This window comes from Leopardus geoffroyi, chromosome E3 (assembly GCF_018350155.1).
Source record: "Leopardus geoffroyi isolate Oge1 chromosome E3, O.geoffroyi_Oge1_pat1.0, whole genome shotgun sequence".
NCBI lineage: Eukaryota > Metazoa > Chordata > Mammalia > Carnivora > Felidae > Leopardus > Leopardus geoffroyi.
Window position 1 is genome coordinate 37,826,036 of NC_059340.1, and position 12,809 is coordinate 37,838,844.

A 12,809-nucleotide genomic window follows, 5' to 3' on the forward strand; every position below is an offset into this window, starting at 1 on the left:
ATGATGTTTTGGAAACCTTGAAACAATTTATTGAGTTGCTTTATACAAGATTAACAATTTTCACACCACCCCCCAACACCAACATCGTCGCGCCGCACAAAAGCCACAGCCCCTCTCACACCTAAGGAACGGCTGCTCCAAGGAAAGCCCCGCAGCGCCGCAGCCCCAGACCCCGGGGAGCCCGCTCTGCCAGCCTGTCTGCCCAGCCATGGCTGTTTAGGTCATTCACTCTTTCATTACCACAAATAAAGCATAAAGAAGAAAAAGAAATCTCATAAACTCCCCATCAAAGAAACGTTTCCCTGAGGCAAGAGGCATCACTAGATTCCTAAAAATGAGGGTATTCAGCTCCAGCTGCACACTCAATGGTACATGGGGAGGAGGGTGCGAGCGCTGCAGGGAAGGGACCTTGGGTGTTCTTGGGCGGAGAAGCCTGGAGAGTTCCCACTGCTCAGTGTTCACGGAAGGCCTCTGCACGGCTCTGAGCTCAGCAATACAAATCTCTTCTTTGGCTCTTTTGCTACTACCTAAGACTACTCTGTAAACAAACTGGAAACCCAAGTAGCAAAAAAAAAAAAAAAGATATAATGAAGGGATAAGGAATCCACTTATCCACTTTAGCCAGATGTGAAACACATGTTGGTTCTTACATTAAAAAAAAAAAAAAAAAAAAGCAGAGGCCTAGCCGGATAACTGAGTGAGGTCTCGCCCCGCTGGCAACGAGGCAAACCTCTGCATAACTGTGAGTTACTGAGCACTGTACCCTGGAAGGCAGGGACCAAGAGAGCTGCCTGTGTCTCCACACAGGTGTACATTCTGAGGAGGCTGGTGACTCTTAACATAGTTGCAATCACTTACTGAAGCAGTCAGTTCAGACAGGCCTTGTGGACACACTTCACAGGACAGGCAAGTGCCCTAAACATCCGTGTGAAGCAGCCGCTGGCTGAATGCGCTCCAGGGCAGCTGTCCTGGCCTGTCTCGGGCGCGCTCTCCCAGCTCATCAGCGCACCGCCCTCAAGTCAGCGCACAGCCCTGCTGCCCGGAGAGCCCCAGGTCGTCAAGGCCGGTTTCTACGTGGCAGATGCTTCACAGGGGCCTGTTCCTGCAGCTCTGCCTGAGAATGGTTTCTAAATAAAACAAACTGGAATGTCTTTGACTTGGAGCCCCTCATATCCTTGGCCCTCAGAGATGAAGGGCTTTGGGGCTCTTCAGTCCACCTGAATGAACTCTGAAAAAACAAAACGGGGGCCCTGGCTATACTGGGACCTGGGGTCTGGGGGCCCAGATGACCTTCAAGTCAGGATGGCAGATTAGGATGTGCAACTGTAAAAAACTCAAACTGGCTATGTCTTAAATACAGACATATCTTTTAAAAAAGTCTTCATCTGAAATCCACTCAGAAGGCCGAATGGACGTGTGTCTAATTCTGCTCCACCATAAAGGCACTGGAATTATGTCTTACTATAATATGACATGCATTCTATCCAATGCATTAATGGTAATGATGAAATCTGGACCAAAATAAGTGTCTTTAAAAATCCTGTCACAACTGTTGAATCTACAAAAGTCTTTTCTCTGAAAGAGCTTCATTGTCACGTTCAGCAGAGAAGCTGGCCCCCAACACAATGAGCACAAGTTAGGTGTTCTGAGTATTTTTCAAAAAGACAAGGTAAGTCTCCCAGCTGTGTGTCAGCCTGGGTTTTTGTCCTGTTGAGCACACAGCCTGAGGATGGGACGGACACCATGACCATCGGGGATCCCACTGTGGCCAGGGGTCCCTGATCAGTAGGGCACCAGGAGGTACTCTGACCGAATGCCAGGGGGTCAGGCAGGTTTCAAACAGGTGCGCCCTGCTCTGCCCTGACACCACAGCTTCGTACAAGACCCACCACGCGCCCCAGCCCAGAGCTGCCCCTCCAACGATTGTCCATGACAGAGCCACGGGGCCCGGGGCACCAGGCCAGTCAGTGCCTCCACAGAGAAGCCCAGGGTTGCTCCCCTCACTGAAGGCACATCACAGTGCCAAGAGATGCTCCACTCAGCACTCACACCTTCGCCAGAAGGAAACCAATCGGCAAAAAGAGCATAGTGATTATCCAGTTTCTGAGACCTACTTGGTCAGCTTCCACCCAGACCTAAGTGAGTCGGGCCTTTCCTCTGAAGAGGTCACAATTTCCGTGGTACACCAGGCCCTTTTCCATGAAGCTGAGAAGCATCTGGAAAAAAATAAGCAAAAACAACACAAGTCTTTCAGGATGTCGGATTCCTTTAAGGCAGCAGTAACAAAAATTCAAGGGGATCACTTAACTAGCAAAAGCCCCTGAAAGCTGAGTTCCAAGGCTCAGACGAACCCAAAAACCCTTGATGGAGGCTGAGTGCACTGCTGCTTGCAGTATAGCCTGCAGTGTGCACGGCACTCGGAGCACCAGAAGGCAGGGGCCCGACGCATGCCTGCCACGGGAGTGCGTGTGTTCTCGGCCGCCACCAAAGTCCCCTGGCGGGCTAGGCTCTGTGTGAGGTCCCAAGACCGTGCTGTACTCAAACAGCTATGAGACTCTCTCACCATCAGAATCCTCAGGTCCTACGAAACCAGCTCAAGGTGCTAAGAAGCTAGCGTTCTGAGTCTGCACGGGAAAGAGAGCAAAAAGCAGACGCAGTCACACAGCTTTCCATTTACAACCACTCAATGGAATCCTCCAACCTGAAGAAGGTGTAAAGGAGACAGAAATGGAGAAATGGTACAAAAAAGCACTTTCCCTTTTTTTTTTTTTTTTTTGGCACTAAAAATACCACAGGCCAACAGTCATGTTTCCAATGGCTCTTAAATTATTTTCTTTGTTTCAAAGTATGACGTTCCTGAAAGCAAGCAGAGGCAGGACTATCTTTGAAACCTAGGTCTTGCCTAGGTGGTTCTGTGACCCCGCATTACCCTCTTAGCTACAGTAGCAACCACCAGTTTGTGAGGTGAGTCCCCTGCAGCTACTGCTTCCCTAGAGGAAAACAGAGCCCTTGTTCACACAGGCTTAGCCCTTCAGTTCTTTTCTCTAAAGAAGCAAAATTTCCACCTTACAAATCTTCAATCCATTCTTACAGGCAAAAGGCCTCCAGCATTCACTAGGAATATGTCAGCCTCGGGCCAGGGGGTCAGGGACCCACAGCAAACGTGGAGGAGCTTACACTCAGAAACATCAGGCCACAGGCATGCCCAGCCAGGCAGCTCCCTAACTCCCACCCCGGTACCCGCACACCAGGGCTACCCCAGCCTCAGCATCCTGCAGAATGGCTCTCGCCTGACCGGTGCAGCCTCACTGGTCCCCTCTGGAGCAGGTCTAGCGTAGTTAAGAGCAGGAAGCCAAAACCAAGACCTGGTGAGCCTGTGCACCAGGGTCCCATGAGGTGTACTCAAGAATCAGCTTCCAGCTGCCTTCTCACAGCAATACCACACCCTTTTCTGAAAACCACTGCTCTATGGAGATGAAAAGCAGGAAAAGAAAAGGAACACTGCCCAGCTGTGTTCCTGAATGTCTGCTTTCACCCCTGAACTCAACCGAAGGCTGCTCCCTTGGGCATACTTTGTGGCAGCACAGGTAAGGGTCCCTCCTAAAACCTCACCATTGGGCTCTCCCTTTCACATAAAGCTTTAAGCACTTTTTACGGTGCCTGGGTGGCTCAGTCAGTTAAGGGTCCAACTCTTTTTAATTTTTTTTTAATTTATTTTTGAGAGCGAGTGAGCGAGCAAGCCCAAGTTGGGGAGGGGCAGAAGTGGACAGAGAGAATCTGAAGCAGGTTTCACACCATCATCACAGAGCCTGATGTGGGGCTCAAACTCACTAACCATGAGATCATGACCTGGGCCAAAACCAAAAAGGGAGATGCGTAACTGACTGAGCCACCTAGGCACCCCATTAAGCCTCTGATGCCTGATTTCAGCTCAGGTCATGATCTCAGGGTTCATGGGATCAAGCCCCGCATCTGGTTCCATGCTGACAGCAAAGAGCCTGCTTGGGATTCTCTCTGTCCCTCTCTCTCTGCCCTTCCCCCAGCTGACTTTCTCACCCTCACACTCTCCCTCCCTCCCTCCCTCTCTCTAAACAAACAAGCAAATAAAGCCTTGAGAGCTTTCTGTTAGCTGCAGCACCTGGAAGGTATAGCAACTTAATTGAACACTTTTCAGTTCCCCAATTAACCCTTGGAAATGAGCACCAACGTAAGCACCAAGTTTCGCTAAGGGAATTCCCCTGCTTTGAATACAGGCCATCACTGCCTCCCCTGTGAGCACACAGGGTAAGGCCGACCCAGTGGCAATCCCAAGTGGGGAATGAGGGGAAATTCCAAAGTGGAAGCTTATGTTGATCTCTTGGAGTCCCCAAAGAGCCAGAGCCTTCAAGGACAAACCAGGACAACACAGTGACAACGAGTAGAAGACACCGAACTCCCTGGCAGCACACAAGGCATCTGAACGAGTGGAGAGCAGAATGCCGCGTGGTGCGTGTGGCACTCTGACCACCTGGCAATTACCTGGCAGACTCTGCGGGACGTGAGTGGACACGGCAGCGTGTGGGAGAGGCGCTGCACGGGGCGGGCTGGAGTGCAAGCCAGCCAGGAGACCTGAGAGAAAACAGGAGGGGAGAAAAGAACAAAACACACACATTGAAGACAGGAACAGAAAAGATGCTTCAGCGGTCAAGAGCCCAGACAACCTCCTGGACTGGTTCTGGGTCAGAACCCCAAGGGGAGGGGGCTCAGCACGGTTCCCAGGAACGCTGCCCAGGGTCACACACCAGACAAACACAGGAACCCAGCACACAACAACAGAACTCATCAATCAGCACAGGCAGTGGGGAACCTTCTGTCCATCCAGCACAAGGAGACAAGGAGAGAAGCACTTACTATGGTTGAGGCCGTGATGGAACGTCCCAGGGGCAGGACCCGTGACGATGGCATCCTTGGAAACCCCTGCTTTGGCAGAGGACTCGGCGCTGAAGGATACCACATGGAGAGGAAACTGGGAGATGATCCCTAGGGAGTTGGAGTTCATGGCTCCAGGCAGCTTCGGGCTGCCAGACTTGTAGGACGCAGACAGCAGATTTAAGGGCGAGGAGCTGGCCAGCAGCACAGCCCCACTCGTTCCTTTCTGGGGAGGAAACACAGCACGGTCAGAGCACCAGCACTGTTCAAAGCTCACTCACAAACCAAAGCTGGGGATGGACATGCAGGGCAGGGACCCGCTTGTACACCACCCCTTGTGAAGGCAGCCCCTGCACTGCTGCCCTCAAAGGAAGAAAGAGGATGGACTCCAAACTGGCACGGAGAGGAGCACCTGGGTGGCTCAGTCGGTTAAGCGTCTGACTTCGGCTCAGGTCATGATCTCGCGATTCGTGGGTTCGAGCCCCACATGAGGCTCAGTGCTGACAGCTCAGAGCCTGGAGCCTGCTCCGGGTTGTGTCCTCCCCTCTCTCTGCCCCTCCCCCACTCGTACTCAGTCTCTCTCAAAAATAAATTAAAAAAAAAATAAAAAACTGGCATGGAATGGCTCCCAGGACCATGTTCATTTAAAAAACCAAGTATAGGGGCGCCTGGGTGGCGCAGTCGGTTAAGCGTCCGACTTCAGCCAGGTCACGATCTCGCGGTCCGTGAGTTCGAGCCCCGCGTCAGGCTCTGGGCTGATGGCTCAGAGCCTGGAGCCTGTTTCCGATTCTGTCTCTCCCTCTCTCTCTGCCCCTCCCCCGTTCATGCTCTCTCTCTGTCCCAAAAAATAAATAAACATTGAAAAAAAAAAAAAACAACCAAGTATAGGGGTGCCTGGGTGGCTCAGTCGGTTAAGCGTCCGACTTCGGCTCAGGTCATGATCTCACAGTTCATGAGTTCGAGCCCCGCATCGGGCTCTGTGCTGACAGTGCAGAGCCTGGAGCCTGTTTCGGATTCTGTGTCTCCCTCTCTCTCTCTGACCCTCCCCCACTCATGCTCTATGTCTCAAAAATAAACGTTAAAAAAAAAAATTTTTTTTAAACCAAGTATAAATTACTCCTTTGTGTAAGAAAGGAAGACCATCTTACCCAAACATCCACAGATGTAGGTACACACAAACACCAGTGTGTTCGTATTTATGTACATTAAACATACACATACATACATATTTGTATGTTTTGACCTTTGTCTTTATAAAGAGATGGGAAAACCCTGGAAACTAAGGAACACAGCTACCTTGCAGGGGTGGTGCCAGGGTAGAGGTAGGTGAGATCCTGCTGTACATACCTTTCTATAGTTTTGTCTTTGTAACAACAGAGTCATTTTCTATGTTGGAAACATGAAAACAATTGCTCTCTCATTTCCCCAGCCTGCATCCAAACTTCCTGTAATTACCTACCGGCAAGCCTCATCAACCACTGGACTCTGTCAAACTGCCTTTATCTGACCTGCAGAGTCCTTTAAAATCCAACCAAAAGGGAATCACTCTTACAAGTTACTGATTTCCTGGGGCATGAACATCTCCACAAAACTGATGAGCTGAGAGATGACGCCATTTTCATTTACTTGTTTTGAGAGATAGACAAATAGGAGGCTATGAAATGTGAAAGGAGTTTTGTGGCTCATTCTGTGCCACCCAGGATCATAGCACCTCTGGCAAACCAGTCCTTTCCCTCTGCTCATCCTCAGGAGAAGTTTCCAGCTCTCCCAGGATTCCTACCACTAGAAAAGCAAAAACCTACAAACAGGAAGCCCAGGCCTCCTTCCAGTTTCCGGGCTCACTATTCCTACCTGACCTTCAGTGTCGGATCTCTCTCTCCGACCAGGGCAAGGCAAGCGGCCCTGTCCACAAGACCCACGAGGGGCGGACTGCTGTGCCAGGACACTCACTGGCAAGGAGGTAGACGATGTCATGCTGCTAACTGCGCTGGACTTCAGGGAGGAGGTCAGTAGCTTTGCCACTCCCTGGGTCCCACCACTGGAGTCTCCATTTGGACCACCCGGAGGGGCCACCAGGGTCAGCTTTTGGGAAACGGGTGGTTTTTTCACTGCAGAGGCTGGGACGGGTCTGCTGGCGGACTGTCCTGCGGAGGGAGGCTGTACGCCGGGGAGCAGGTTCCCGGAAGTAGAGGTCTGGACTGGTGTTCCTCCAGAGGAAGAGCTGCTGCCAGAAGAAACCCCATGTTTAGAGACAGAGCTGGCAAAGGGACTATTCTTGTAAGACGGCCCTGAAGAGCCAGCGGAGTGCTGTTTTGCTGGATGGCTCGGGGCAGTGGAGGATGAGGCTGGGGTCTTATGAGAGGTGCTGCTGGAGACCGGGGGGCCTCCTGAAGAGGCCGGCATGGAGGGATGGAAGCTCTGGCCTTTGGTTGCTGTCTTCACAAGCTGGAGGAGGGAACGATGGCACTGTGGGGAGGAAGGCTTTGGGCCCTGGAGCTTATTGACAAGAGGAGCTGGGGGGGTGAAGCTCTTCTGCTGTTGAGCACCCGCGTGAAACACTTTCACCTGGGGGCCGGGCACAGGAGCTGCCGCCTGGGGTGTGTGAGACGTCCGTGGCAAGCCGTGGTGCTTTGCTTTGGACTGGTGTGCTTCCGGCAGGCCCTTGCTGAGCGCAGCCTGACAGGACAGCTCTTTGTAGCCAGAACTCTCCGGTTTTTTCTCCTGAGAGGACTGCCCCAGTGCCAAAGCCTGTTCAGCTAGAAAATTGAGAGGAGACTGCAGAGAACTAGAAGGCGATGGGGCGGAAGGGTTGGGCTTCGGAAAGTTCCTCTTCTCGTCTGTACATACGGCGCCTACGATCTTCTCTGCGGGTGCTTTCGAGGGTGCAGGCAATGTGAACTCAGAGCTCCCACTTGCTCTGCTATTCAGCACCGCCAGTTCCTTGGACACAACCTCCAATGAGGAGGCTGAATTACGGATCAAGTCTCCGTCCAATGAGTCCTCAAGGTTGATAGGAGCAGGATTAGCAAGGCTGCCAGATGCCTGGGATGAGAGCTCCCTGTTTGTGGCCCCAATGCTCAGGCCTCCTCCCGCGTGTTCTGAAGGCAAAGCCAGGGGGCCACCAATCTGACCTGATGGGACGGAAACCTTTTTGTCAGGCTTAGAAGAGGATTCCTAAAGGAAAGTAGAAATTCCAATGGTTAGAAATGTCCAAAGATGCCAACGCTGGCCCTGTGGTGAGGATGCAAATGTAAGAGCACCACAGGCCCCCAAAACCCAGGCTTTCCTGCACGGTCACAAAACAGGGGAGGAGCAGAGTAGCTGCCATGCCTGCTTGCACTTGAAAATGCTGCTACCCCTTTGCCCTCTCTGGCTCATGTCTGGCTGGCTGGGACTGGCTTACCAAGCATGCTTTCTTGTTAAGTACACATGCATCCACAAAGAAACTCTTATTCTGTTTCTGAAAAAGTGTTAACACTTGAGCAAGAGATGCTCTCTCCCTGTTGGCCTCACATGGTCTCAGAGTGCTCCCAGCTGCACTCAGAAAATGAGGCATGGCATGAGAATTGCCTTGAATTAGCTTTCTTTTCCTCCCTGATCTTCTCTAGCACCTGTCTCTTCAGCTGGGCGCAAAGGAAAAGTCCTGTCACAGGAACAGGGTCTACCTCATTAATGGCACATCCTGAGTGCTTACTGCCATGCGTCCGAGACACCGAAGGAGCTCAACAGATACTTAGGAATACAGAATCTGCACAGCTTACTCCCATGGACTAGGTGTGTTAAGGGCACAGCAACTGGTAAAAATTTTGGCACAAAAGCAATTTTTACTACACTGAGAGGTTTCTGCAATGCCTGAGATGGTTCTCGGTCTCTGCTCTCTACCCACTGTACTTCCCTCCATCTCTGCCAGGCAAATGCAACAAAGCCAGCTTCCTCCAGGCTCACCACTTAGCTGGCAGTGTTCTTCCATGAAAAATCTACCACCACGCTGCAAGACCTGAGCATCTGCAGGGGCTTTTCACTCCTCAGAGGGCGGTGGGGAGACCTCACTTAAATCTCACCACCACCCCCAGGAACTGGCCTGGTGGGTATGATCTCTTAGAACTAAGGCAGGAAGATATTATGTGGCCCAGCTCAGGTCTCTACCCTGCCAACCTCAGGCACCTGTAGTGGGGCAGGCTGCCTCTTGGTATAACCTCAAGAATGCCATCCTGGAGAGTTGCCTCCCAGTGCAGCAAAGCTCGATGAGTTGCTATGGTCAACTGACAGGTTTCACGTGCATGGCTGGAGGATGGAGAATGGTACATGACCAGAGCAGGCTGACTCACCTTCATCTTGATTTTGGATGAGGCCATTACTTTCTTCTTGGCCCTAGTCAAAGGAATGAACACACAAAAGGTTTAGAGGAGATCCACAAAGGAGATGAAAATAATAGTAGTCCTGGGAAGAGAAAACACGGACTCACAGGATTGATGTCAGGTGCCCATGGCCTCGTCTGCTCTCCTTAAACAGAGTCCTGAAATAGAGAACACTGGACGGTTTGCGCAAGCTCCCTGAAAGCAGGCACTCTTCTTCTAGAGCTTTCCTACCACCCCTGGTACTCAGTGGCTGTTACGCCTTAAATATCAGTGGACCGGTGAGCTTGATTCCTAGTGAGAGAATCTAAAGTAGCCGCACTGGCCATTCAAAAGCGAAGAGTCTAGGAGTGACCCAAAAAAGCTATGGCTCTGCCCCAATATTTCTCATAGGATTTTTCCCCTAGAGACAGCAGTGCTTTCCTTATTGCTGATTCTTACCCCTTCCAAAGGTCAAATGTGGAGTGACCCACAGCATGTCTTTTCCCAGGAAAACACAACAAAATTTTCTTTGTGACCCTCCCTACGCACTTTCACAGGGATGCCTAGGTGGCTCAGTAGGTTAAGCATCAGACTTTATGGATCATGAGTGACCTTGGCTTGTAAGTTCAAGGCCCACATCAGGCTCTCTGCTGTCAGCGCACAAACCCCACTTAGGATCCTTTGTCTTCCTCTCTCTGCCCCTTCCCTGCATATGCACACGCTCTCTCAAAAATAAACATTAAAAAAAAAAAAAAAAAGAAAGAAAAGAAAGAAATTCAATCTGTAAAGAGAGAAGAGCAATTCCACCTCAAGAAGGTACAGAGACAAGGAGAGGAAGTTCCATGACTTGAACTCTGGGAAGGTGGTGGAGTAGGAAGCACCAGAAACTGTCCACCTTCCTGGACAGCAACTGCACTAATAATACAATCTGTCTAAAGCAACTATTTGGGAACGCTAGAGTGTGTTGAAGGCTTACCATGGGGGGGCTGAGGGTGGGGGGGGGACGGGAAAGGCCTGGAGGGTAAACTGCTGTCAATTTCAGCCCTTAGCACGGATGCAGCCTCCTGACCCCAGCCCCACGGCAGGGAGGTATACACATGTTCCTGCAGCAGCTTGCACGCAGCTTGCGGGAAGTAGGGCAGGCAAAAAGGACCCTGTCCTTCAACTAACGGCGAAATCTCTGCTTCGGCTGCTAATTGCTGCTTTTCATCACAGAGGTGCAAAGAGGTGGGCAGCCACTGCTGTCCCCTTCTACCAACCATTGTTGCACGCCCCTGCCCCTCTGGCTGAGGTGACTTCCAGGGGATTTGAAAAACCAGTACCCTTTGTCCCCGCTTCACTTATTCACTTTCCCACTTTTAGGAGACAGACATTAAAAACCAGAACATTCAAAACAACTGCATATATGGGGAAAAATGAGAAAGTGACTATACAAGTCCAAGGAAGGGTTTGGCCAAGACCTGGGAAGAAAGTTCACACCACAGGCTGCTCCCTGGCACCGAGACCACCCACAACATTCACAAAAATAAAATCAATAAACAGAACAGTGACCACAGTTACCAATACTGAATTGTAAATTTGAAAGTTGCCGAGTTGATAAGAGTTCTCGTCAAAGAAAAGAAGAATTGTTACTATGTGAGGTGATGGATGTTCCCAAGAAATTAAAAAAAGGATGTGTGAACAAAATGGAAATAAAGAGATGGAAAACCTAAAAAGAAATCAAAAAGAGATTTTGGAGCTTTAAAGTGTAATAACTGAAACAAAAATTTCCCTGGAGATGTTCAAACACAGATGTGAGCAGGCAGAAGAAAAAACCCACAAATTTGAATAGAGGACAATGGAAATCGCCAAGGCTGAGGAACAGAGAGAAAAAAGACTGAAGAAAAGTGAACAGGGTGTAGGAGACGTGTGGGACACCATCACTTGGAGCAGAACGCACACCACACACTGTACAAGTCCCAGAAGAAGAAGAGGGAGCAAAGGGCAGAGAGAATAGTGGACAAAAACTGGCTAAAAACTCCAAAAATCTGGTGAAAGAGATGAACATAAAAATCCAAGAAGCTCGAAGAACTCCAAGATGAACCCCACACAAAGCAATATAATCGAACTTTTTTTTCTAAAGTTTTATTTATTTCGAAAGAGAGAGAGAGAGAGAGAGAGAGAGAGAGAGAGAGAGAGAGACAGAGAGCCTGCGCATGAGCAGGGGAGGGGCAGAGAGAGAGAGGGAAAGAGAGAATCCCAAGCAAGAGCCATGATGTCAGTGCAGAGCCCTATGAGGGGGCTCAATGTCCTGAACCATGAGATCACGACGTGAGCCAGAATCAAGAGTTGACACTTAACCGACTAAGCCACCCAGGCGCCCCTATAATTGAACTTTTAAAACACAAAGACAGAATCTTCAAAACCCATAGAGAGAAGTAAATCATCATTTAAATTATCAACAGATTTCTCATCATAAACTTGGGAGTCCAGAAGATAGTGAGCTAATATATTCAAAGTGCTAAAAGAGGGGGCGCCTGAGTGGCTCAGTTGGTCAAGCGTCGACTTCAGCTCAGGTCATGATCTCGCGGTTCGTGAGTTCGAGCCCCGCGTCGGACTCTGGGCTGACAGCTCAAAGCCTGGAGCCCCTTCAGATTCTGTGTCTCCCTCTGTCTGCCCCTCCGCTGCTTGCACTCTGTCTCTCGCATTGTCTTAAAAATAAAAATAAACATCAAAGTGCTAAAAGAGAAGGTCAGACCAGAATCCAAATCCAGTAAAGCTGTCCTTCAAAAGTGGGAGAAATATTAAGATACTCCCAGATGAATAAGAGCTGAAGAAAATCGTGAGCACTAAACTGCCCTGAAGGAAATGCTCCAGGGCGCCCTGTGAGGTCAAATAAAAGAACAACCAACAGTAGTTCAGAGCCATGCAAAGAAATAAGGATCTCAGAAATGGAAATACAAGGGCAATTATAACAGCTAGTATTCTCATGAAAATGGTTTGTCACTGTGCTTTTTATTTTCTACATGACTTAAGAGACTAAAACTTTAAGGAAAAAAAGTAATTATTAGTATAAAAGCTAGCATTACTATCACTTTGGTTTGTAACTCCAAATCTTGTTTTCTACCTAATTTAACACACTAATGTATCTCTAAGAATTATCAGCTTATGTTTTAGAGCACATAATGTATGAAAATGTAATTTTGTGACATCAACAACCAAAAGGGGTGAGGACAGAACTGTAGGGGAGCAGAGTTCACAGGTCACTGAATTTATAGAAGCAAGCCCTTCCTTCCATTAATTACTTTAAATACGAATGGATCAAACTTTCCAATCAAAACACTGAGATTAGCAGAATGGATAAACAACTCAACGCTGTCTACAAGAAACTCACTTGAGATCCAAAGGCAAAAACAAGTTGAAGGTGAAAAGGTGGAAGAATATATTCCACACCAAGAGTAACCAGAGAGAGCAAGGAGGGCTGTGCTGACATCAGATAAGAGAGACTTTAAATCAAGAAACATTACAAGACAAAAAAGGTCATTATGTACTAATAAACACCTCAATACAGCAGGAAGATATAAT

At 49.4% G+C, this 12,809-nt stretch overlaps 1 protein-coding gene across 3 annotated transcripts in view; it reads right to left on the reverse strand.

Moving 5' to 3' along the window:
- Window positions 1-6: 6 nt before the first annotated feature.
- Window positions 7-12,809, reverse strand: part of UBN1 (ubinuclein 1) — a 39,495-nt gene continuing 26,692 nt past the window's right edge. The window contains exons 13-18 of one of the 3 annotated variants that reach the window (XM_045460837.1): window positions 9,374-9,424; window positions 9,237-9,279; window positions 6,859-8,082; window positions 4,891-5,134; window positions 4,519-4,608; window positions 7-2,216 (exon numbers count right to left, since the gene is read on the reverse strand). In XM_045460837.1, coding sequence (XP_045316793.1) covers window positions 2,167-2,216; window positions 4,519-4,608; window positions 4,891-5,134; window positions 6,859-8,082; window positions 9,237-9,279; window positions 9,374-9,424 — 1,702 coding nt within the window. In that variant the 3' untranslated portion in view covers window positions 7-2,166. Of the gene's footprint in view, window positions 2,217-4,513; window positions 4,609-4,890; window positions 5,135-6,759; window positions 8,083-9,236; window positions 9,280-9,373; window positions 9,425-12,809 lie in introns of those variants that run through there. The other 2 variants (XM_045460836.1, XM_045460838.1) reach the window with 2 other exon arrangements.